This window comes from Sinocyclocheilus anshuiensis, unplaced genomic scaffold, assembly GCF_001515605.1.
Source record: "Sinocyclocheilus anshuiensis isolate Anshui unplaced genomic scaffold, SAMN03320099.WGS_v1.1 scaffold681, whole genome shotgun sequence".
In the NCBI taxonomy this organism is placed as follows: Eukaryota; Metazoa; Chordata; class Actinopteri; order Cypriniformes; family Cyprinidae; genus Sinocyclocheilus; species Sinocyclocheilus anshuiensis.
This window is the reverse complement of record NW_015537978.1, coordinates 772,233-795,211: the sequence shown is the minus strand read 5'-3', so window position 1 is coordinate 795,211 and position 22,979 is coordinate 772,233. Positions and strand designations below refer to the sequence as shown.

At 38.7% G+C, this 22,979-nt stretch overlaps 3 protein-coding genes across 7 annotated transcripts; all 3 read right to left on the bottom strand.

Annotated features, from left to right (window-relative positions):
* Window positions 1–555: 555 nt before the first annotated feature.
* Window positions 556–6,072, bottom strand: LOC107672756 (APC membrane recruitment protein 1-like). 3 transcript variants are annotated; one of them, XM_016466096.1, is made up of 2 exons: window positions 6,006–6,072; window positions 556–3,991 (listed from the first exon to the last, which is right to left on the bottom strand). In XM_016466096.1, exon 2 carries the CDS (start codon window positions 3,884–3,886, stop codon window positions 1,076–1,078), a length of 2,811 nt encoding a protein of 936 aa, XP_016321582.1. In that variant the 5' UTR covers window positions 3,887–3,991; window positions 6,006–6,072; the 3' UTR covers window positions 556–1,075. The 3 variants fall into 3 exon arrangements, with proteins under 3 accessions (XP_016321582.1, XP_016321591.1, XP_016321600.1); XM_016466105.1 differs by lacking the exon at window positions 6,006–6,072 and adding an exon at window positions 5,863–5,913; XM_016466114.1 differs by lacking the exon at window positions 6,006–6,072 and adding an exon at window positions 5,515–5,564.
* Window positions 6,073–7,230: 1,158 nt separating this feature from the next.
* LOC107672747 (ankyrin repeat and SOCS box protein 12-like) lies at window positions 7,231–11,730 on the bottom strand. Of its 2 annotated transcripts, none has more exons than XM_016466082.1 (4): window positions 11,660–11,730; window positions 10,781–10,979; window positions 9,213–9,785; window positions 7,231–8,406 (listed from the first exon to the last, which is right to left on the bottom strand). In XM_016466082.1, exons 2-4 carry the CDS (start codon window positions 10,968–10,970, stop codon window positions 8,252–8,254), a joined length of 918 nt encoding a protein of 305 aa, XP_016321568.1. In that variant the 5' UTR covers window positions 10,971–10,979; window positions 11,660–11,730; the 3' UTR covers window positions 7,231–8,251. The 2 variants fall into 2 exon arrangements, with proteins under 2 accessions (XP_016321568.1, XP_016321559.1); XM_016466073.1 differs by lacking the exon at window positions 11,660–11,730 and adding an exon at window positions 11,136–11,629.
* A 782-nt stretch (window positions 11,731–12,512) lies between these two features.
* Window positions 12,513–21,813, bottom strand: LOC107672736 (myotubularin-related protein 8). 2 transcript variants are annotated; one of them, XM_016466052.1, is made up of 14 exons: window positions 21,640–21,813; window positions 19,928–20,053; window positions 19,466–19,628; window positions 17,596–17,753; window positions 16,745–16,873; window positions 16,134–16,268; window positions 15,566–15,698; window positions 15,302–15,411; window positions 15,087–15,212; window positions 14,475–14,524; window positions 13,975–14,175; window positions 13,657–13,785; window positions 13,358–13,484; window positions 12,513–13,276 (listed from the first exon to the last, which is right to left on the bottom strand). In XM_016466052.1, exons 1-14 carry the CDS (start codon window positions 21,661–21,663, stop codon window positions 12,983–12,985), a joined length of 1,905 nt encoding a protein of 634 aa, XP_016321538.1. In that variant the 5' UTR covers window positions 21,664–21,813; the 3' UTR covers window positions 12,513–12,982. The 2 variants fall into 2 exon arrangements, with proteins under 2 accessions (XP_016321538.1, XP_016321547.1); XM_016466061.1 differs by lacking the exons at window positions 19,466–19,628; window positions 19,928–20,053; window positions 21,640–21,813 and adding an exon at window positions 18,425–18,664.
* Between the last annotated feature and the right edge of the window lie 1,166 nt (window positions 21,814–22,979).

Genomic DNA, 22,979 nt, shown 5'->3' with positions numbered 1-22,979 from the left:
TCAAAGTCCACTTCAAAAGGAGATATTTTATTTAACAGAAATCACTTTTACAAAATTACAATGAACGACTCGTTTGGACTACAACGCATATTTTCCGGGATTTGTGATATCACAAATATCGACGAATGGGACGAGACCTGGTTGAGCTGCACTAGAGAAGGCAACGAGTGTTATCACTATGTCGGAGACACGCTAGCTTTCCCAAGGCAGACGAACTTAAGAGTGGTTACAATCATCCGGGTTTAAATCACGCTCAAATTTATTTGATTTTGACGCAATATTTACACTGAAGCTCGCAGGCGGCTATGGTAAGGGGCATGACATTTCCCGACCAGGCGCTGAGTGCTGCCAATCACAACACACACTGGCCCAGCTAACCAATCACAGCACATTTCGTATTTCAGAAGGCGGGCCTTCATTTGATACAGGAACTATACGAGCCGTTCATGTCAGACTGGGGAGAGAGGTGTTGTAATAATGTAAAATATGTGAAAAATAATCAAATGTTTTTCAAACAACCTAGTATGAGAGCCTGTTCTAGTACACCCCCAAAACAAAATCAAGACTTTGTAAAAGAGCATAATAGGACCCCTTTAAAAAGTATTTGTTCAAACTGAGTTTGATACTTGAACAAAGTTCTAAGATGATATTGGTTTCAATGTGCTAATGAAGGTTTCCATTCTTATGCTAAAATAAGTCATTTATAGGCTGTCATCTTTTTGCAAATATACCTAAAACATATCCAAAACCAAACCAAATGGATCAATTTCAATAGCAATACCTGGCTACATAAATGCAAAGCAATATGGCATCTATATATAGACAGCACCTGCTGAGTAATGCTGTAACAAATACAGGTACAAATACACGTCTTCTTAAACTCACAGAAACTAAAACATAGCCCAAAAACTACACAGTACATCACAAAAGAATACAATAGCTTATCCGGCAGTAACAGCAACTAGTGTGTGTGAGTGGGATACAATTCAAGACTGCCAGTAAACATCCAGCATCGTCTTTGGTGACGAGACTTGTCTATTTGTATTATTGTTTTACTTGGAGTGGGAGAGATTGTTTATAATTTGGGTGGTGCAGGGGTGAAGCCACCCTCAAGTTCCCTCCTCCGGTTCTTTATGGGAATTTCTCGATGGTCTGCCGATTGCTCAGCGCAAAGGTGGGGCACACCTTGAGTGACCCCGACAGGTCGATTCTTCCACTGCATACCTGTAGGGGGGTAACTGCAGGGGTAAAGCGCATCGCCTCCCCCAAACAAAATCTCCCCGTCACCACCGGCTCTAGCGGATCCAGGGAGGTTACGATTACGGCAGTTGTTCTTTAGGGGGAGATGTGAAGGTCTTACAGTTGACTGGCCCACGTGTGGCAACTTAGCTTCTTGCTGAGAAGAGTTGGAGGACTCAAAACTCCGCCCATAGCCCCGCCTCCAACTATCAACAGTGACCCCGCAGGGCTGTCGCGGTAATGCCGTATCACTACAATCAGCAGTCCTACGCTGTGAAAACACAGAGTTACAGTTGGTGTAAAGCTCACTTGTCTGAAACTCCAGACTGTCCGTGTCAAGGGAGCGACTGCGACGGTTTAGCGCTAATGGGGCGGGGACAGGAGGACAAGGTCGACCCAAACTGAGGTGGCGAGGAAGGCTAGCAATGCCCCAAGCGTTACTGAGCAAGAGACTTTGTTCGTAGGCATCAATAGTATGCTGGTCACACTCAGCAAAGGCGTCTTGCTGAAGGTAACAGCCATCTTCCTCGAAGGGTTCGTAAGGAGACGCTAACTCTTCCTCCTCCTCAACAAGCTCGGTTTGCTGCTCACATTCACCCTCATTCTCCATGTCGACCACGTCGAACGTGACAATGGCGGGCAGGGCACTCAGACTCGGCCCGAAAGGAGAACTAGACTCGGAGCCATCAAGACTCTCAGTTGAGTTGCAGTAAAGCCGGGTGTTCTTTGTGAAATCTACGAGTGCTTGGGAGAAGCAGACCATCAGCTCTTCTTGAGATTGACTGCAGCCTCTGGTGGGTAGTAATGGGCTCTGATCCTCAGATTGAGGCTGCCGTCTGGTTGTCTCAGCGACATGTGGACTAAACCCTGAATCGGCAAACAATGGAGTCCCCTGGATCTGACCCCTGCTGAGAGGGACTGGCTCTTTTACAGCTTGGGATCTCGGTGGTGATTGGGGATAGCACTGATTCATGGCTTCTTCCAAAACCATCTTACCGTTGCCTGCGGAAAGGCTTGAATCATCGTAGAAGCAGTCTGTGTGGAACAGAAGCTGATCTTTGGATGGACTTCTGAGATTCTGGAGCTCGCAGCACAGAAGGGCATGCTGGATCTTGCTCAGACGCTCCTCCTCCGTCTCCATTGTTCCTGTCTCTAGGGCAGGGGATGCCAGGGTGTACAGAGGGTTTGTTGGACTCTTATCTGCACCAACAAATGAATGGGCATCCTTGGGAGGAAGAGCAGGGCTGAGTAGACGATCGTCAGGTTCAAAAAGTTCATAAAGGGCATCACCACTGTAGCTGTCCCGTGGAAGCCTTTCCTGGTGTGGACGCTCTCTACTCTCCTCCTCCATACCTGGCGTGGTGGAGTCATAGTATCCCTCATCGCTGTTGGGAACCGACTCCTGCCGATCGCTCTGTGGGCTCAAGAGGTCAACAGGAGTGAGGGCCGTTTCTGTGATTCCCAGTGGGCTGCTGTTGGAGGTGGCACGGATGGAGCTGATTTGCTGATCAGGAGTAAGCGAAGGGCTAGCCGAGCCCATGTCTGAGGGGACATAGCAGACTTCATTACTAGTTTCAGATTCCCATAAGCTCTGCAAGTAATCCGCGTCTATCTCATCGGGAGTTGCCATCTCTTCCCCTCCACCTTGATACGTGACAAAACACGAGCTCCGTTTTCCTGCATTTCGGCTGCCTCTCTCAGCAGACACAGAGCTCTCGGCGACACCGACATCATCCTGGTCTGCGATGATGTCTCCGCAACCTGTCAGTGAATCAAAGCTTTTCAATGACGAAACGTCACCGAAGATTAAGTTTTCAGAGGAGCAGGATACAGCAGAAGGCTCCCCGTCGGGAACGTCCACATTCTGCTCAGCCAAACGGTCCAGTTCTGACTCGGCACACAAGAGTTGATGATATGTCGTCAGTCCTTCCCGTCTCGCATTTTTTATCTCCTCCCCCTTTTTATCCTCTTCTTTTGCTCTCTTCTTCTTATCCACCTCCACTCTGCTCCTCCTTTTCTCAGGCACTAGCGTTACATCTTTCGTACATTCAGTGGCAGCCAATGGCAGTTTGCATTCACTGCCTGTGGATTGATTAGGCACATCTGGCACCAACTCTTCGCTATGGTCACTGACGCTCGACAGGGCACCAGGCACTGTTTCGGCATGAAAGCTTGAAGACATTTCATGTGTCTCGCGCTTTTCTAGTTCAACATTTTTGTTTTTCCTGTATCTCCGAATGCTGCTGAAAAGCCCCCGAAGGCCTCTGCGCTGTCGTGGTAGAGACTGAGACTTCCCGTGATCCTCCTGTGATTTCTGAGGGTCACTGGAGGCACAAAACTCAAAGTCCCCTGAGGCCGCTTCACTGCTACCTCTGCCCAAATCTTCCCAGCATGCTCTGCTCACCCCATCGTATGTTTGGCTCTTCGTAACACCTGTTTTTGATGACCCCTTTCTTTGACTTCTGCCACGGCCACCGAAAAAGCTGGGCAGAACACAGATGCTCTTCCGACCACCAAAAAACCTGAAAGCCGTCTTCCGTATTTTCACGGAAGGCGGTGACTGAGGTTGAGGGCTGTCATGGGAAACAGAGTCTGACTGTGGACCTCCTTCTGCACCTACAACCTCACTTCCTGTGGCGGTCTCCATACTGACACAGATGACTGTGGCTAATGGAGCATGTCTGTAGTAAATACTCCACCCTGAGAGGCAGGCTGGAAGGTATGGGGACTGTGTTTATCGGACATCTTATACCTGTGAAAGAAACAGAAATTAAGACGCATCGTTAGGAAGAGTCAAAATAAGAAAAAACAAAACTAAGGCACATAGTTATTAATAAACATTTACAATAACAATTTATTCAAACACTGAAAGTTGTATCTGTACATCTATGATGCCCGTTTGCACAAATGCCAAATATGACCTTGCAAAAAAGGTTTAAGCTTTAAAGGAATAGTTCACCCAAAAATGAAAATGTCATCATTTACTCACTCTCATGTCATTCCAAACATGTATACGTTTCTTATGTTGAACACAAAAGAAGATATTTTGAAGAATGCTCGTAATCAAACAGTTGATGGTCTCCATTGACTTCTATAGTATTTCTTTCCTTACTATGGAAGTCAATGGGGACCAACAACTGTTTGGTTCTTCAAAATTCTTCAAAATATCTTATTTTGTTCAACATAAGGGTGAACTATCCCTTTAAAGAATTAATTACTTTTTAGGGCTATAATATAACACAATATATAATCCTGCCACCAACTAGGCTAAATCTCAGTTTGTCCTGTACTTACTCAGGTATACACACTGAAATTTGGTCTTTCAGTATCACTGTTTACTGCATAAAGCATATTAGAATGTCCCAACTCATTTAACCCAGGTACATTTGTGACCAAAATTAGTTTTACAGGTCTAAACAGAGTTGTTGGTCTGTTTTAGTACTGTCAACTACAAAATGAAAGTGTAGACTCTGTTAGCTTGAGGCAGACATTTTTATATTGGAGTAAACAGTCAAACTGGTTTAATCAGAGTTTGTCCCTGTGAAATATTATGTCTGTGGCAAAGCTCCATAAAAAGAAGCAAGTAATATCAGATAAAATTCAAAATTAACTACTATATTTGGTAAATATAAATATTTAAAGGGTCTATTACAGGGGAGTCCAAACTCAGTCCCAGAGGGCCACTGTCCTACAGAGTTTAGCTCCAACTTGGCTCAACACACTTGCCTGGAAGTTTCTAGTATGACTATTAAGACCTTGATTTGCTGGTTCAGGTGTGTTTAATTGGGGTTGGCGCTAAACTCTGCAGGATAGTGGCCCTATAAGAGCAGGTTTGGACACACCTGGTCTATTATGAATAAATTAATATCATTCATTGGGCTCATTTAGACCAGTGGTTCCCAACCCTGGTCCTGGAGGCACCCCAACACTGCACGTTTTGCATGTCTCCTTAATCAAACACACCTGATTCAGGTCATCAGCTCATTAGTAGAGACTCCAAGACCTGAAATTGGTGTGTCAGAGAAAGGAGACATGCAAAATGTTCAGTGTTGGGGTGCCTCCAAGACCAGGGTTGGGAACCACTGATTTAGACCATGTTTCACAAGTAAAAATGGTCACAATTATGAGAAAACACAAAGCCCAAACGATTCACCATTATAAAATGTTTATAAAGGTTTTTCCATTAAATGAAACAAACCAATAATAAATGCATGTTTTATTTTTTTAAGTTTTACCCACAATTATATTTGTAAAACAATACCATATGATACTTACCTGTTACTTTATCATGTTTTATTGAGAATTTGCATTGTTGTATTCCCACTGGTTACAGCTATCACCAATAATAAAATGTTCTACCATGCAGTTTATCACTGGGCTATGTACTACTGAGTAAATTACATTTGCTCATTTAGGTGTGAATAATCCGAACAAAATTTGTTTTCTTAACCACAGAGGCAGAAAAGGCTAACCTACAACAATACAAAAACAAAATCGATGACAGTACAGTGTTACAACCTGAATGAGTCCTTCAATGCAACACATAACGTGAGTGAAGTTCCGCTGGATTAAACCTACAATCAAAACAAAAGCTGACTGAAGCCAACGGGCCTGAACACTCACTGTATTGTGCATCATAAACAAAGGAGAAACACGTACAGATAGCGTGCAGTCCAAATGACTACATCCCATGGACCAGTTACACAATTACTGCACTGAAAATGTTACTGGCATCGAATAGAACTTCTATCAAAAGACTAACGTACACGCAGTGTCCCCAGCTGGACACCATCACTGCGAATGAACGCGCGCTAGCCCAGACGCTAACCAGCTGCGTCCGCTTCACTGATATACACATAACTTGCATACGCAAACAGCTGTTTATGCGCGTACACTCACGTACGTTAACAGTCAAATAGCGAATAATGTACACAGATAGAAACATTAACGATACTCGCCTTATTTTTCCATCTTTTCCGCACGCGCGTGCAGTGATGTGCTCTGTCCTCGCGCAGCGCTGCCGGAGCTCGCGGCTGTGATTCACTTTGTTCATTGAGCGCTGAAGCGGCTGGCGGCGTCTCCGTGCTATGTGCATTTTGGGAAGTGTAGTACCATGGTATACATGGTCTACTTCAACGTACTGTCTTTGCATGCACTATAAAAAGCAGTGACAGGAAAAAAAACAAGAGGTCAATTGTAACGATAATAAAAGTCATAATAGCAATAGGTTATATAACCCTGCAATAAAATAAAATACTATACGCAATTAACACAATAAATGCTCTGTTGGAGATGTACACGAGGTGTAAACCAAATATGAGTTTTACTGCAGCAGATACAAACCTGGCCAAAGCACCAGGGGTCCACAGAAAATTTGTGAGAAAGAAAAAATTACGATTTTAGCCAGGGGATGTCAAATTTAATGTGTTGAATTTTAAGGTTGACCACCAAAATAAAAATATTTATTGTGAAAAATACAAAGACAAAAAGGCAATTATTTAATTTTGCAGCCTTTTTATTTTAGAAAGGCTTGAGGGGTCCTTGTCATCAAAAAGTGTTAAAACTAAAACTATGAAACATATTTTGTTAATTTAAATAAAATTTGTGAGAAAGAAAAAATTACGATTTTAGCCAGGGGATGTCAAATTTAATGTGTTGAATTTTAAGGTTGACCACCAAAATAAAAATATTTATTGTGAAAAGTACAATTATTTAATTTTGCAGCCTTTTTATTTTAGAAAGGCTTGAGGGGTCCTTGTCATCAAAAAGTGTTAAACATATTAAAACTAAATATATGAAACATATTTTGTTAATTTAAATTACATGAAAAAGTCTGAAATAAATTACCAAAACAGAAATAACAATGAAAATATAAATATTTTTTTCCAAAAAATAATGACAAAAGTACACAACAAAACGACTAAAAGTTAAATAAAAAATAAATTAAAACTGAAAATCTCAAAATAAAAGCTAATATTTAGCTAAGCTAAATATTCATAAATACTATAACAGCATATATAGTGCTAAAATGACACTGGTCTAGTCTGTATTTGGTAAGGTCTTGTGTGAATCTCAGCTCTTTTCAGCTAAATGTTACTTTTGAGTTTTCCACATCAGTGCAATAATCATTTTTTATGAAGTGGAAATAAATCTCTATATGGAAACTGGCACCTCAAACTATACCCCATAAATGTAAATACAGAGAAGACAACACGGATAAACATTATGATGTTCAGCTGTTCAATTTTATGAACAAACTAACAAGCCAGATGTTATTCATTGCAGAATTGTGTTTTCAGAATACACCTGCATATATACTGTACATCCAATTTAGCATAGACTGATATACTTTGTAATCCTCAGGCAAGATACTTCAATACCTCTGCTATAAAACTGATGAAGTCTTTAACCTCACAGGAACCAAATGATATCCATTACATGTTATCTGCACAATGGAGGTTACACAACATCTGTTGGAAGAGTCCATCTGCTCTAAACGAGGGATTCATAGACACAAGTACATCACAATGGATTTTACACAGCATATTAAGATTAATAAGCCAGTTGCCAACATTTTTACATCCTTCAACAAGCTGTTTCTGATTAACAAAACAAAAAATTCAGTAAAAAAAAATCATTGCTAAATTTAGTATGAGAAATGAAAACCTCCAGATGATCTTGGAAAGGCAGAACAGGCTATGTGACAATGCATAGTTCTAGAGCATTTACAGCAACACTTCTGGTAATCTTACACAGTCAGATCTGAAAGAGATTAAAGCTAATTCATTTATGTGGATGTTCAAGTTTAACACACTTCATATATGTAAACCAGGGTTGTTAGCAGTGTATCGGTCCATCTGTGAGTTTGCATACGAGTGAGTCCACGTCATTAGTCCAAATCTTCTGTCCTTTTCCTTCCCTCTAGATGTCTGTATGGTCTACCTGTCCAGTCTATGTGTGAGTGAATGAGTCTGTCCTTTGGTAAAGGCACAGTGGAGTGTAATCTGTTTTGTCAGTAAACCAGTGCACTCTTGTGTGGCTTGTGTTTGAGATAGTTGATGAGCCGGGGTGGAATCTCCAGAGAGTCCAAAGACTGAATCTTGTTCACATGTATCAGGTGTTTACGAATGGCCAATCTACACTGAGATGCCAGAGTCTTCGGGCACCCTGTGAAAAAGAGAGAATAAAACAGTTCTTTAACAATGACAATCAGTGTTATTTTACTAATAGTTTTCATTCATTTGGAATTAGCTTTTATTTTTATTTTTTATTTAATTTTAGTTTGAGCATTATTATGTGCTTTTGTCATTTTGATTAGTTTTTGTTTTTAAAAAAATTATATTTAACTTTAATTTATTTTCATTTAAGTTTAAGTTTTAGTACTTCAGCTTAAAATGCATTTATTTCGGTTAGTTGCCAAGGCAAAACTTCTAATTTTACATTTAACTTAAACTTTCATTGTATATTTATATTTTATTTTCAGATTTATTTAAATAAAAAATATATATATATTTAATAGTTTTAATTAACAACACTTTGGAAGCTTGTTTCCGTAATGTTACAAATAAAAATAAAAAAGGTAATTGCAGGGTTTTTTTTATCTCACATTTCTGATTTTTTCCCCCCCTTGCAATACTGAGTGTATATCTCACAATTCTCATTTTTTCTTGCAATTCTGAATTGTAAGATATAATATCTAAATTGCAAGGTAAAAGGAGAAAAACAACTCAGAATTCAGAGAAAATAAAAATCAGAATTGCAAGATGTAAACAAAGAATTGTGAAATTCTTTTTTGTGAGTTTATATCTTGCAATTCTGGGATTATACCTTGAAATTTTTACCTTTTTGTCTCAAAATTGCAAGGGGAAAAAACACCTTTTAAATTGTTTTATTCCATGGTAGAAACAGGTTTCCATACAACACTAATGGCAATAAAAAAAACAATGCTATAATACCACTAAAACGTCTCTCACCTCGCTCTTTCAGCAACAGCTCAACAGCTTCGTTCTGTTTGGTGCTCTTCTCTATAATGAGGGTCGGCAGGTAGACGTTTGCCCCAAAGTCAATGAGCAGTTGAATGTATTCGACTCCACAGCCGTGTCTCAAACACAATTCCAGGACCGTCTTCTGCTGCGTGGCTCTGCCGTTCACCTTCTCTTCCGGGCTGTTATAGTTCGGATCTGCCCCATATAACAGCAACATTTTGAAGCAATCCAGGTGTCCATATATGGCTGACAGGTAAAGTGGCCCGCTGCACACAGCAACCCCTGAGGCCCACAGCGTCACCTTTGGCCTGGTGTTGACCTCCACCCCGTGCCGAAGCAGCTGGCGGAGGATCTCGGGGTCGCCCTCTCGGGCAGCGGTGAGCACGGGCGAGCTGTTGTTCAGGTGGCTTCCATTCGGATTAGCTCCGGCACGGAGAAGCGCAATCACGCAGCTCAAGTAACGCCCGCACACAGCGGTGAAAAGAGGGGTCTGGGCTTTAACATCAAGGCGGTCTACATCTGCCCCATGGGCCAGGAGCAACTGCAGACACCTCAGGTGACCTACAGCGGAAAAAACTGCTGCGTTAAAAATGACTGCAAACCCCTGCAGAGAGCTGTGCGCTTAGTTGAGCGTATCTCAGGATCTGCTCTCCCCTCTTTGCAGGACATCTACCTCAGATGCTGTAAAAGTAGAGCCACAAAAATCTCCACAAAAGACTCCAATCACCCTGGTAACTCTCTGTTCACCCTGCTTCCATCTGGAAAGCACTTCCGTAGTCTGATGGCCAAAACTGAGAGACTTAGGAGAAGCTTCTTCCCTCACGGCATCAGGCTCCTAAACTCAGCCTCTTAACATCTACAGGACGTCATTAGCATACACTCACCACACTCATTACTTGACATTGTCGCTGCACACAGCACTTTCTGGTTTCGTTGCTGCTAGGTAACAACCTGCACTGTTGTACTTTCACCTCAAATTCTTCTCTGTACATACCTCAGCATATTCCTCACTTGCACATTCCTGTTTCATTCAAATATTTATTATATATTCTCCTAAGATTATTGTGTAATGTCCTGTACTTTCAGGCTCTTTATTTTATTTTGTACAGTCTTATTATCTTTATCTCCATGTTTATTACTTTCTTTGTCTTATACTTTGTCTAAATTTTGCACATTCTATGGAGCGGACCTGACTTACATTTCACTGCTGGTTATGTCTCATATGTGACCCTGGACCACAAAACCAGTCATAAGGGTCAATTTTTTCAAATTGAGATTTATTTATATATATATATATATATATATATAAATAAGCTTTCCATGATGAATGGTTTGTTAGGATAGGACAATATTTGGCGGAGACACAACTATTTGAAAATCTGGAAATCGAGGGTGCAAAAAAATCTAAATATCATACCCGTGCTACTTATGACTGGTTTTGGGGTCCAGGGTCACATATATATATAACGGAGTATGTGACAAATAAAATCTTGAATCTTGTGCTCGTGGTGGACAACAAACTCAGATGTGACACCATGGAAGGGTGCCGCACGTACCTTTGGACGCAGCCATGCGTAACGGTGTACCTGGGATCCCCCAACCGCTCTGCTGATTAATGCACTTCCTGTAGCATTCTTGTGACAGTAGCTCAGCCAGCAGGAAATGGTCATTTTTAGCCACAGCTCGGTTCAGCACCAGACTCTCAGCGGCTGCTTCATCCTCCTCCACTGGCCGCAGCTGAAGCATAGATGAGAACTGCAGAGAAAAATTAAAAGTTTATGCACAGATGAAGGCCTCTGCATGACAGTTGAAAATAACAGCAAATTAGTGAGCTGCCTATCTAGACCATGCCCAAAATTGCTGTCTAGGTATGCAGCTCACTAGCTTGTATTCAGGATGAATTGCACTCACTTCTTCATGACGTGAATTGTTGTGTTGCACTTTCAGTTCAGTTTTGCATTATAACAACAAATCAACCTTATATTGGGATATTATTGTTATTAATGAGTAAACTACGATTATATTAATGTAATATCTTTGACAGCGTTTATATTATTGGAATGCTTTGTCATGGTGGACTTTATCTGTATTAGCTTTAACGATAACGTTACTAGCAAGCATACACGGTCAGTTATCCGGATAGCAAACGAGATAAACCTCAAAAATACAAGCAAAACTAGACTTTTAAATGCTTTTATGCTAATAAACTCAGCTGAGAGTAACACTGGTCGCGTTCAAGCGGAAATGTATTCCCCGGCTATCTATCGGAGCTCGGTGTGTTTAACTCTAGTAACGTTATCTGTCACATAAATAACGCAGTTTGACTCGCTCCTTCTGACCTGCTGTCAAACAAACACGCATTTTAAGGTATACAATAAATATACATGAGCATATAGTAGATATTTTAAATGTGTTTTCGCCTCAAGGACACTCACCGAGCTAATAACAAGCCAAACCGCAGAAGCTGTTCTGTGGGCGACCAGAGGGGGCGCTGTGCGCCACTGGGATCCAGTCATACCTGTTTTGTGTAATGAGCGAGTTTAGTGTTGTCCACAAACATAATGCAATATAATCGCATAACACAACGCACATTTGTTCACTAAAATTTATATTTATTTAAAACAAATTTAATGATGTACAAAAGAAGTACAAAACAGTGCAATGATCAAAACAAGCGTGTATAAAATGAGCTGAAGCAATTATTACAGAGCAAAACTCTTCTCAGTTTTTAAAACAATAGATGTAATGTAACCACAGTCATTTTCAGTGGTATCCCTCTCATTTATTATTTCAAAACTCCCTTTTGACTATTGCTGTACATTTAATCAAAAAATAATAATGTAAACAAATGCTTCTCAATAATGGAAGCATTTTTAAACATTGGTTTTGCGTTTCACATAGTAATAAAAACTTGTCTGGAGCTCCATAGCAGCCAGGGTTCAAAAGGTTGAATATTAGAACTAAAGTTGTCAAAACTTTTCCACATCCATGGGAAATAAACATCCAGTAGGCATCATTAAAAGCAGTATTGCTTTGCAAAACTATATGCAATTTAAAAGGCTTATAATATAAGTAATATTCCTAGAATATTTTTATGCGCATCAAATTATTTGTGTGGCATTAGAGCTTGGCTCAAACAATGTGGCATCCTATTGCAATCAATCAGCAGCACTTCAGCAGTGTTCCTTTTCATGCGAAATGAACAGCGTTTGCAATAAGGAACACCACAAAAATAATACTAAGCCCTTTGTGCAAAAAACTGATAATCAATTTGATCCATGTTTTAACAATATGTTCCCTTTATCAACATGAATTTCACATCAGCTGCTTGTGTGTCTGAATAAATCAGTATCAGAGTCTGACTACACAAGTGTTACTAAAAGAAAGACATTAAAAAAACAGTCTATTGTACAATGAATAACGCCACATTTGATCAGAACGACATTTCAACAAAGTAGATGATTCTAAGTGCCTACGATTAAAGCATGTAGCTTCAATCCTCATGGTCTGAAGGCCATCAAATACACTGAAGTCCACAAAAAACATAAAGAACATTGCAGAAATGCTCAGAACAGATATAACAGGGCACAAGGATCTACCCAGTGCTCGAGAAATCGAATAAACAGCAATATAAACAATCACAAACTGGTGTGCTGCAGCTTCAGCTGTGGAAACGGTACTTTATGCATCTTTTCAATAATCTGGACATTTGTTCTTTGTGGTCTCAGTCAAAATGTCTGTTCTGTTACTATGGAGACTCAAGAGGATTCATGTACCTCCTCTTTGGAATGTTCTGTTTCCACAGAAACAGGTTTGTCCTCAGAGGAGGTCAGATCGTGTTCGGTGGCTCCTGGATCCGCCCCTTCTTTCTCATTGCACTTCTCAGCTCCTGGGCCCGCCTCCTCTGCGTCTCCATTAATTAAAGGAGCGCAGCTTCCATTTGATTGGACGACAGGAGCGGTGGGAGTCTTCTCGCTTGGACTGTCCTGTTCCGCAGGTGTGTTGATTGGTCCGGATGGATCGGGGAGAACTCCATCTGCAACAGCCAGCTGCTGTAAATGGAGAAGAGAGAGACAGCGTCATATCAATCGAATACCTCTCCACACTGACAAAACTTCCACGAACCCACTTACTCGCTGTAATTCAGTCATGGTTCTCTCTCCTTCCACCTGCTTCTGTGTGAGGGAGAGCAGCTGGTCTAGAACAGACTGTTTTGGGTGCATGCCTCTGTCATAGTGGTTATACATCCCACACCAGAACCTGGGAAACATAAAGAAATACAAAAACTATTCAGTGAAATCAAATTGCTCTCCATAAAACTCTAATTACTTTGGTCTTACTAACAGAATTTTCTTAAGTGTCATCTTTAAGTGTTAGTCTGCCGTGGCACAGCTGGTTTATTCATACTGTATGTTTAAGAGTGTATCCGTACTTGAAGTGCAGCGGTAAAGTGCTGGGTCTCAGAACTGTGCTCTCTAATGAACGCCGGTACAAGGGGTTTCGATACAGATGCTGGTTCTTCAGAAGATATGGCCACAAGGAAAACGTCTTTTCATGCAACCTAAAACCCCACAAAGAACAGTGAAGCAAAGCATTTTAAAATCATTCAGTCATTGCATGTTTTTCATCTTTAATAATAAAGAATATTTGCTTTTCATTTTGAAGCATACACGTTCAATGCCGACTTCATCATTTTTATTTGTACATACATGTATGTTTGTGTGTGTGTGTACGTGCAGTCTTTCCTCACCTCATGTCCAGCCTCTCTTTCTGACAGTTGCCGATGAAGTTTCCATACTGGCAGGCATAGACTTGATTGTGTATTTCTATAAGGTAACGTTCGTTGAACTCAAACACACAGGGGAATTGTTCAGACAGCTGCCACACACACTCCAGGAACTGGGTGAAGACCGGAGACACTTCTTTGGGGTCGGTGTCCAGATGGCCACACCTACAGCACAAACATATATACAAATGAACATGTGATGTCACAAAAAATTGACTTGGTATTGACCGTAATGGCTCACTATTAATAAAGTGAGCATTTTTATAGCATATATAAAAGGTAACTGTAATGTTTTACCATTTTAATATTTGCAATTCTTAATAATTATTGTTATTAATTATCTCTTAAAATTCTATTATTATTATTAAAAATATATCTTATTTACATATTTGCAGTTATCGAAAGCTCTGATAATGTTTTGAGGGGTATTTATTAATACATGCAACAACAGTGAAAGTTTTTACCTGTGACTGAATTTATGACCAAAAGAGATCCACTCCTTTTCTATTAAAACCTGTATAAAACAAAACAAATGTCAAATGATGAATTTCCCCAACAGCCTGCTTTCTTGTATACGATAAACAAATTCAACACAGTCAAGACCTTAAATTCTATTATTTTGCCATATTTCAGTCTGGGTTTTTGGGGTCAGTAAGATTTAAAAAATTAATTAATTAATACTTTCAGGTATTTAATGCAAGGACAGTGATGATGACTTTTATATTGTTGCAAAAACTTTCTATATCAAATAAATGCTGTTTGTTTAAACTTTCTATTCATGTTCTTAAGCACCAAATCAGCATGTTAGAATGATTTCTGAAGACTGTAATGGCTGCTGAAAATTCAGCTTTTGCCATCACATAAATTACATTACAAAACATTTTTTTAAATATTAAAGTGTTACATTTTACCAACCCCAAACCCATATATGGTATATAATAAGTTACACAGGAATAATTAATGACTTAATTTGAGAAGCCATGACCTGCTCAACAGTGTGACATAAATGTGAGTGTGAACTAAGTTCACAGGAGTCCAGTGTTGAGGGTAGAGGTTATAGGTTACTGGGTCATTACCATGAGGCCTTTAATAGTTCTGTAGTATGGGTCCAGCAGTATGCAAGCCAAAGAGCACACCTGAGCCGTTCTGTCCCAACCATCAGAACAATGCACTAACACACTCACCCTCTCATCACAGACAGCCTAGAACACAAACAAAATGACTGAGCTCATCATTGTTGATATACTCGTGTTGGTGTCTCTCTATGCAGTTATAGCATGGAGGTCAGTACCTTGGCGAGGAACACGCCTGCATCCATTACAGATTTGATGTGCCTCAGCCAGCCAGAGTTCTCCAGACCTGTCAGATAGTCACTCATGGAAGGAGACTTCATAGAGCACACTGGAAGAGCAAAGGTACAACCAACCATCATTTTATCTACTGATTTAAAAGGTACAGCCAACACTCAACTGAGCAACTTCCAGAAATAAACCTAATCAGCTACTGCATATACCAGTACTAATAAAAAAAAATAAAAAAAAGAGTGTTCTCTCACCCTCCAGCAATTTTTGTAGGCTGTTTCTCATGATGTGGATGTTTTCGATTCCTTGGAACTGGAACCTGATATTGGAGTAGTTGTCCTCATTCTCATAGCCTTTACCAGCTGCACGGTTGGCCATTGCGTTCAACTGACAAAGACAAACACATGTACAAATGTATGCATATACACAGCTCCAGAGGGTCAGGTTTATGGTCTCCTAAATAATAGGGAAAGGAATGAAATGTTGTTTCTCCAGTTGCACTGATGAAACATGAGATGGGCAACAATAAACAGAAGAGCATATTTAATATTTGCAATACGTACAAAAATAAGATTCATTCCATAACCTCACTCTGATGGTACAGAAAAACCTAATTATGACAAGAATTTAATGGTTAACTAGTCACTACATAAACAGAAGAGTAGTTGGGGTCAGAGGGCGAAAGATTACACATTCTCTTATGTGTCTCCTACATTCATGCCACAGCAGTTGGGGTTGAAAGTTTAAAGATAAACATTTTAAAAATCCCATTCTGGATGTGTCCTCTTATGTATATAGAAAGGTTAAGGTTAAAGGTCACACCTTAGGCCGTGTGTCCACTACATATATAAAAGGGCAGTTGGAGTTCGCTTGGCTAATGGCCTGAAGCATCTGCTCGTCTTCCACACAGCGAGACGTCAAACCCGACAAAGGCTGACTGCAGCGACAGAGCGCAGCCTGCAAGACAGTAACACGAGATGCAAAGAAAAGATAATGTTCTTGTTAGTGGCACAACTTTTTAACCATTCCTGTTTAAACCTACTTGTGCATTTATATGCCCCCAAATTGTAAAAATGCAATTAATAGTCTCTAGGTTAATCTGATTTAAATTAATCATTTAATTGGACTATTTTTATTCATTGCTTTGCAGTATTGAATAAAATATGTATATACTGTAGTTATAATTAGCTTTTATTTTGACTATCTCTGGTGAATGTGATCAGTTTGTTGCCGTGTATTTTTGGACTCTGTTATCGGTGAAGGGTACATGCAATGTTACCTTAGAATTTGGCCAAACGTTTTAGAAGGCAGTATAATTAGGATGTCTACTGTTTGAAAAAGCCAGCCTGTCTGGATTTTGTCTAGGTAGGGTGCTTACTTGGTTGTGGAACAGAGCAATTATGTGTATTCCTGATGTGCATGTGCTTGTATACCTTAGTGTCTTTGTGATAGTAAGACAGAACAGGCAACCGCCCTCGGCTCCTAAACTTGGCACTGCCTGTTACTACCGCAACACTGGCATTTTTAGGGAGTCCTAGGATAGATGGATAAGTGCTACAGATCTATGTGAAAGACAGACATTGAAAGATCCATGAGCCAGAACAAAATATGAATTATAATTATAACATAACACAACTTATAAACAATTTAATTACAACTGTTTATCAAATAAAAAAAGAATATTCTGATCAAGTTTTGGGTGCATATACTACTGTTCAAAAGTTTGGAGTTGATAAGATTTGTTTTTGAAAGAAGTTGTCTTATGCTGTTCTGCATTTTTCTGATCAAAGTATTACTGTTTTACTGTGTTTGTGATGTATTGCTACAATTTAAAATAACTAAAGTTAAAGTTTTCCATTTTAATCTATTTTATCATTCTAATATGTTCATTTTGCGCCCAAGAAACAATTTTTATCATTATCAATGTTGAAAACAGTTGTGCTGCTTTATATTTTTCAGGATTCTTTGATGAATAGGAAGTTTGAAGAACAGCATTTATTTAAAATACAGTATTTTTATTTTTTTTTTTATATTATAAATGTCTTCACTGTCAATGTTCATTTAATGCATTCTTGCTGAATAAAAGTATGAATTTCTTCAAAGAAAAACATCTTTTACTCCAAACTTTTGAAGAGTAGTATACGGGTGTTTGGTTGAAACTGTGTGTACTTAGAACATATTAATCATTGTGGTCAGCAGACAAAAAGAGTTAGGCTGATTATTGTGAAATGGTCCTAAACAGGAAGCATGAATACTAGATTGTCGAGTAATAGGAAGATGTTACCTCATAGTTCTTGTTGAGGTGGCTGATTTCCCAATATTCATTGGAGAGACCCATCCTGCTGAAGTCGTTTGCCACACTGATGAATTCCCAACCCTGTCTCCTGTCCTCCTCGTTTTGGTGTGGATTATAGAGAAAGGCATACAGCTCCTCTTCTTTGACTGAAATGACACAAAAGCACAGTTAGAACCTGAGAGCAAACATGTGTGCAGTTGGGTCAGTCTGCAAAATATTACTACATTTTTCAGTATGAAATAAACATAACTGGAAGATTACTGGACTGGACACTAAATTTAAAAAAAAAAGTGTTGTTTGTCTAATTGGGCCAGTCATGTACTGTCACCATGTTCATTACTTATACCAATGTTGTTAATGTTAACTAAAACAATAACAAATAATTTGACCTAATTGGAATAAAGTTGAAATTAAATAAAATATAAATATTAGACAAAAGCGTAAACTTAAAAACTTAATAAAAATTATACATATGCCCTTGGCAACTAACTGAAATAAAATGTTTAAGTTGAAGAGCACAAATTACTAAAACTAAACATTAAATTAAAATATTGTTTTGACTATACTTGTGAGGACATTTGACTGGTCCTAACTAGTTAAAAGGCTTATAAATCAGCCAAAGGATGTTTTTAATTAAATCTAGTGTTCTGCACATGTTTCTGTGATGGGTAAGTTTAAGGGTAGTGGTTGGGTTAGGTGATAGAAAAAAAAATCATTAACCTGATATAAAATCAAAGGAAGTCTATGCAATGTCCTCTCTAAAGTAAGTTAGTGAAACAAACGTGTGTATGTATGTGTGTGTGTGTGTGGTGTGCACCTGGTTGAGACAGGCGCAGAAGTGACTGAAAGACATCCTGACAATCTCTCTCTCTTTGGAACAGCAGATGAAGCAGCTGGAAGGTTTTACAGCGGATCAGGAGCGGACAACCGGATGCAGTTAATGGAAGCTTCTCTACCGACAGGATGTGATGATGCAGCACCTTCAAACACATGCGATTGATACATCCACTGTTATCAGACATCTGTGTTTCTAAAAGATCCTACGGTAACACTTTATTGTTACACGTTACATGCACTTACTATTGCAATAACAATAAATGATGCATAATTACATGCAAGTATCCCTAATCCTAACCATAGTAAGTAGTTAATTAATATTACTCCGTACTTAAATGCCTCTTCTTTGACTGAAATGACACAAAAGCACAGTTAGAACCTGAGAGCAAACATGTGTGCAGTTGGGTCAGTCTGCAAAATATTACTACATTTTTCAGTATGAAATAAACATAACTGGAAGATTACTGGACTGGACACTAAATTTAAAAAAAAAAGTGTTGTTTGTCTAATTGGGCCAGTCATGTACTGTCACCATGTTCATTACTTATACCAATGTTGTTAATGTTAACTAAAACAATAACAAATAATTTGACCTAATTGGAATAAAGTTGAAATTAAATAAAATATAAATATTAGACAAAAGCGTAAACTTAAAAACTTAATAAAAATTATACATATGCCCTTGGCAACTAACTGAAATAAAATGTTTAAGTTGAAGAGCACAAATTACTAAAACTAAACATTAAATTAAAATATTGTTTTGACTATACTTGTGAGGACATTTGACTGGTCCTAACTAGTTAAAAGGCTTATAAATCAGCCAAAGGATGTTTTTAATTAAATCTAGTGTTCTGCACATGTTTCTGTGATGGGTAAGTTTAAGGGTAGTGGTTGGGTTAGGTGATAGAAAAAAAAATCATTAACCTGATATAAAATCAAAGGAAGTCTATGCAATGTCCTCTCTAAAGTAAGTTAGTGAAACAAACGTGTGTATGTATGTGTGTGTGTGTGTGGTGTGCACCTGGTTGAGACAGGCGCAGAAGTGACTGAAAGACATCCTGACAATCTCTCTCTCTTTGGAACAGCAGATGAAGCAGCTGGAAGGTTTTACAGCGGATCAGGAGCGGACAACCGGATGCAGTTAATGGAAGCTTCTCTACCGACAGGATGTGATGATGCAGCACCTTCAAACACATGCGATTGATACATCCACTGTTATCAGACATCTGTGTTTCTAAAAGATCCTACGGTAACACTTTATTGTTACACGTTACATGCACTTACTATTGCAATAACAATAAATGATGCATAATTACATGCAAGTATCCCTAATCCTAACCATAGTAAGTAGTTAATTAATATTACTCCGTACTTAAATGTATAATTACACTGTAACAAGGACACCTTAAAATAAAGTGTAACCAATCCTACAACAGATAAGTGGAAGACTATTACATATTCTGTTCCCACTGGCCTACATTACCCATGTTTCTGTGCGTGCGTTGTTATTAGTTTGTTCCACATAGATAAGGTGAGTAGCGGTCAAGTAGAGAGTGCCCAGAGCTGACTTCTTTTCAGGATACGTGTTCAGTAGTTTCACATACTCCACCTGGAAAAAAAAAAAGCATTAGTGCAGAATTATTGACTCAACTATCTGCAAATAATAAACAAAGCACCAGCCAGCGACCGCGAGGGTTAATGACACAATCAAGTTGTGAACCCATCAGAACCCATCATCCAGCCCGTGTTTAACACAATGGAGAGGAAATCCTACAGAACCTCTTAAGACTACTGTCAGCACATCCTGTTCCTCCATCGCTTGTCATTTTGGTTACTTAGTAACAAGCAATGAAACAACATTATTATAACACAAGATGCCACTTCAGCACTAAGTAACATTTTCTCTCGAGTCAAAGTCTAATGTATCCTGCTCGTTTATACTTGATAAACTACATGAGAACTAATCTTTTCAGTAAATGATGATTAGAACGATCCCTTCAGGGCTTTAGCACAGCAAATGCAAGTTAGTATTCTTTAATGTCTGTATAAAGTGAACAAGTTAATGTATTTCAGTAAGACAAGAAACTCAAGGTAAGCCACAGTAGGTTCTTTTTGGATTCAAACCCATCATTCTCTATGAACAGGCAGAGCAGATCTGAGCAGAGGTGTCAGCTGCTAATATAGAGACTTCCTGTAGTATTGCTGATTCAACATCCTTTGAGCTGACCCCTCCATGTCCCCCCAAAAACATCCAGAAAGGCCGAACACTGCAGCATTCATCCTTTTATACTTTTTATGACGATCATATGACCATATAATATTATGTAACAAAAGTGCCCATGCAGAACTGCGCATTTTGAAGGTTCCTCTCTGTGTAAAGTCTTGGGAGGCTCTTCTAATAAGATGATGTTAATCAAGTGTGTTAAATAAGATGATGGGATACTGCATGACCAGGACTGAGAATATAATGTGTTACAGCCCTTGTCATACTTTAGGCCAGGGCTTTTCAAATTTTCAAACTTTTCGAAAAAAAAAAAGTTACATTCTATAAATAATTTAAAAAAGAAAGATTAAAAAATACATAAATAAAAATGATGTTCAAGGAAAGAAATAGTAAATTAAAGCCAATAAAATAAGTCAATCAATACAGTACTATAACAGTACAGTACTAAAATGAGTAAAAAGCAACATAATAATGTAACTTTATAGAAAATATATATTTTCCAAATTCTATTTTAGATATATTTACAATATTATGTTTTTCACTGTATAAATGGGGTCTTTATACAAGAAACTATATAGATACCTTCAATATTTTAGGATGGGATCCCTTGCATGTGGCATCTAAAAAGACTTGTATATGATTTTCCCTCCCTTTCGCCTGCAGGTTCACCTGAGCAAAGTTACATCTGAATTTGGGATGAAATACTCCTTTACATACAGTAATGAAGTGAAGTCTGAAAACTCCTTCAAGTTCATTCACATGTTAGGCTACATGTTACATTTAGTACCCAACATTAAAAAGAATTGAATGGATTTAACAGCAGATTAAGTAAAACCTAACAACTCGGAATCGTGTAAACAAACCCCATTTAAACGCTTCCTTTCGAGAGTTTAGAGTAACGTTACTGAATCTGACATAAAAACACGAGATCTGCCAACTTTACACGAGCACACCTGTTGATTCAGACTTACCTTTGGCGTTATAATGTGTTCCATATTTTCAGTGGTTTATCATCCAAAAAATAAACTTTCGCTGTTTAGCGGTTATCATGTTTGTTTCAGGAACTCGTATTATGTTGCTGCGTTCCACCCTGACCTGAGGACTACAATCATGTTTGTCAGCTGACGGGAGCAAATATCGCGATAACTCGAAGCGCGACGTGTTTTCAGTCGCCTACTTGTTGTACGGGGTTTCAGCAGTTCATTCCTGAAGGATGCTGTAATAATTCAAACCACTGCAGTCCGTCTGTCAACAAAACATTTTAAATTCAATTTAAAATAAATAATGCCAATTATTTTAGTATGTTATTTAGTATTTAGCAATGTTAAAGGTACAAATCAGTCTAAAAATGTACCTAATCTCCCCGAGATTTAAGAAATAACTAGCATGTGCATAAAGCCAGAAATTAAAGCAAATTTAAAAAAAAAAAGATAAAAATAAATAATGCAATTTGATTAAAATAAGTTAGGTTAAAATAAATAAATAATACATTTGATTGAAATAAATACATTTAAATAAATAAATAAAATTATTAAAATAAAAAATATTATTCAATAAAAAATCTAAAAGTACAGTAAGTGAGTAGAAAAAAACACAATGATATAACATAATAGAAACTAAATATGTTCCAAATAATATTTTACACACATTTTTAATATTATTTTTTATTAAAATAATAAATTAAAGGAGTCATATGATGCGATTTCAAGTTTTCCTTTTTCTTTGGAGTGTTACAAGCTCTTGGTGCATAAAGAAGATCTGTAAAGTTGCAAAGACTAAAGTCTCAAATCCAAAGAGATATTCTTTATAAAAGTTCAGAGTCAGCCACACCTACCTAAAACGGCTCGTTCTAACACACCCCCCCATATCTACATCATTATGTGGGAAGATTTGCATAACGCCGCCCAAATATTCACGCAAAGAAATAAGGCGTAACTTTTATTCTCTCTGTATTATTGTTGTTGCCGCCGCCGGCATGTCGTGAAGACGCTATGTGTGTTTCGTTGTGAAAGCGAAACTACTTTGTTTGGTCTTCTAAAAGAGGACAAATACTACAACTTTGTGCTGTGGATCGCCGGATTGGCTTTCACCGTGGACGAAGCGGAGTCCAGCCCGGGGTCGTCACATGTGGTTTCCGCAGGCATCACAATATGGTAAGGGGCGTAACATTTCCATCACACACTTGAGGCATTCGGCCAATCACAATGCACTGGATAGCTGGCCAATCAGAGCACACCTCGCTTTTCAGACCGATGAGCTTTGTAAAAATCGACGCATTTCAGAAAGGCGGGGCATAGAGGAGAAACAATAA

What these genes read in the sequence shown, in the direction of transcription:
- LOC107672756 (XM_016466096.1), bottom strand. Translation starts at nt 3,886, where the DNA reads ATGGAGACCGCCACAGGAAGTGAGGTTGTAGGTGCAGAAGGAGGTCCA.
- LOC107672747 (XM_016466082.1), bottom strand. Translation starts at nt 10,970, where the DNA reads ATGCTTCAGCTGCGGCCAGTGGAGGAGGATGAAGCAGCCGCTGAGAGT. An exon ending in ACGCATGGCTGCGTCCAAAG is followed by an intron (nt 9,786 to 10,780) that starts GTACGTGCGGCA and finishes TTTCCGCTGTAG; the next exon opens with GTCACCTGAGGTGTCTGCAG. An exon ending in GCTGTTGCTGAAAGAGCGAG is followed by an intron (nt 8,407 to 9,212) that starts GTGAGAGACGTT and finishes TCTTTTTCACAG; the next exon opens with GGTGCCCGAAGACTCTGGCA.
- LOC107672736 (XM_016466052.1), bottom strand. Translation starts at nt 21,663, where the DNA reads ATGGAACACATTATAACGCCAAAG. An exon ending in GAACTATTAAAGGCCTCATG is followed by an intron (nt 14,525 to 15,086) that starts GTAATGACCCAG and finishes TGTTTTATACAG; the next exon opens with GTTTTAATAGAAAAGGAGTG. An exon ending in GGTCATAAATTCAGTCACAG is followed by an intron (nt 14,176 to 14,474) that starts GTAAAAACTTTC and finishes TTTGTGCTGTAG; the next exon opens with GTGTGGCCATCTGGACACCG.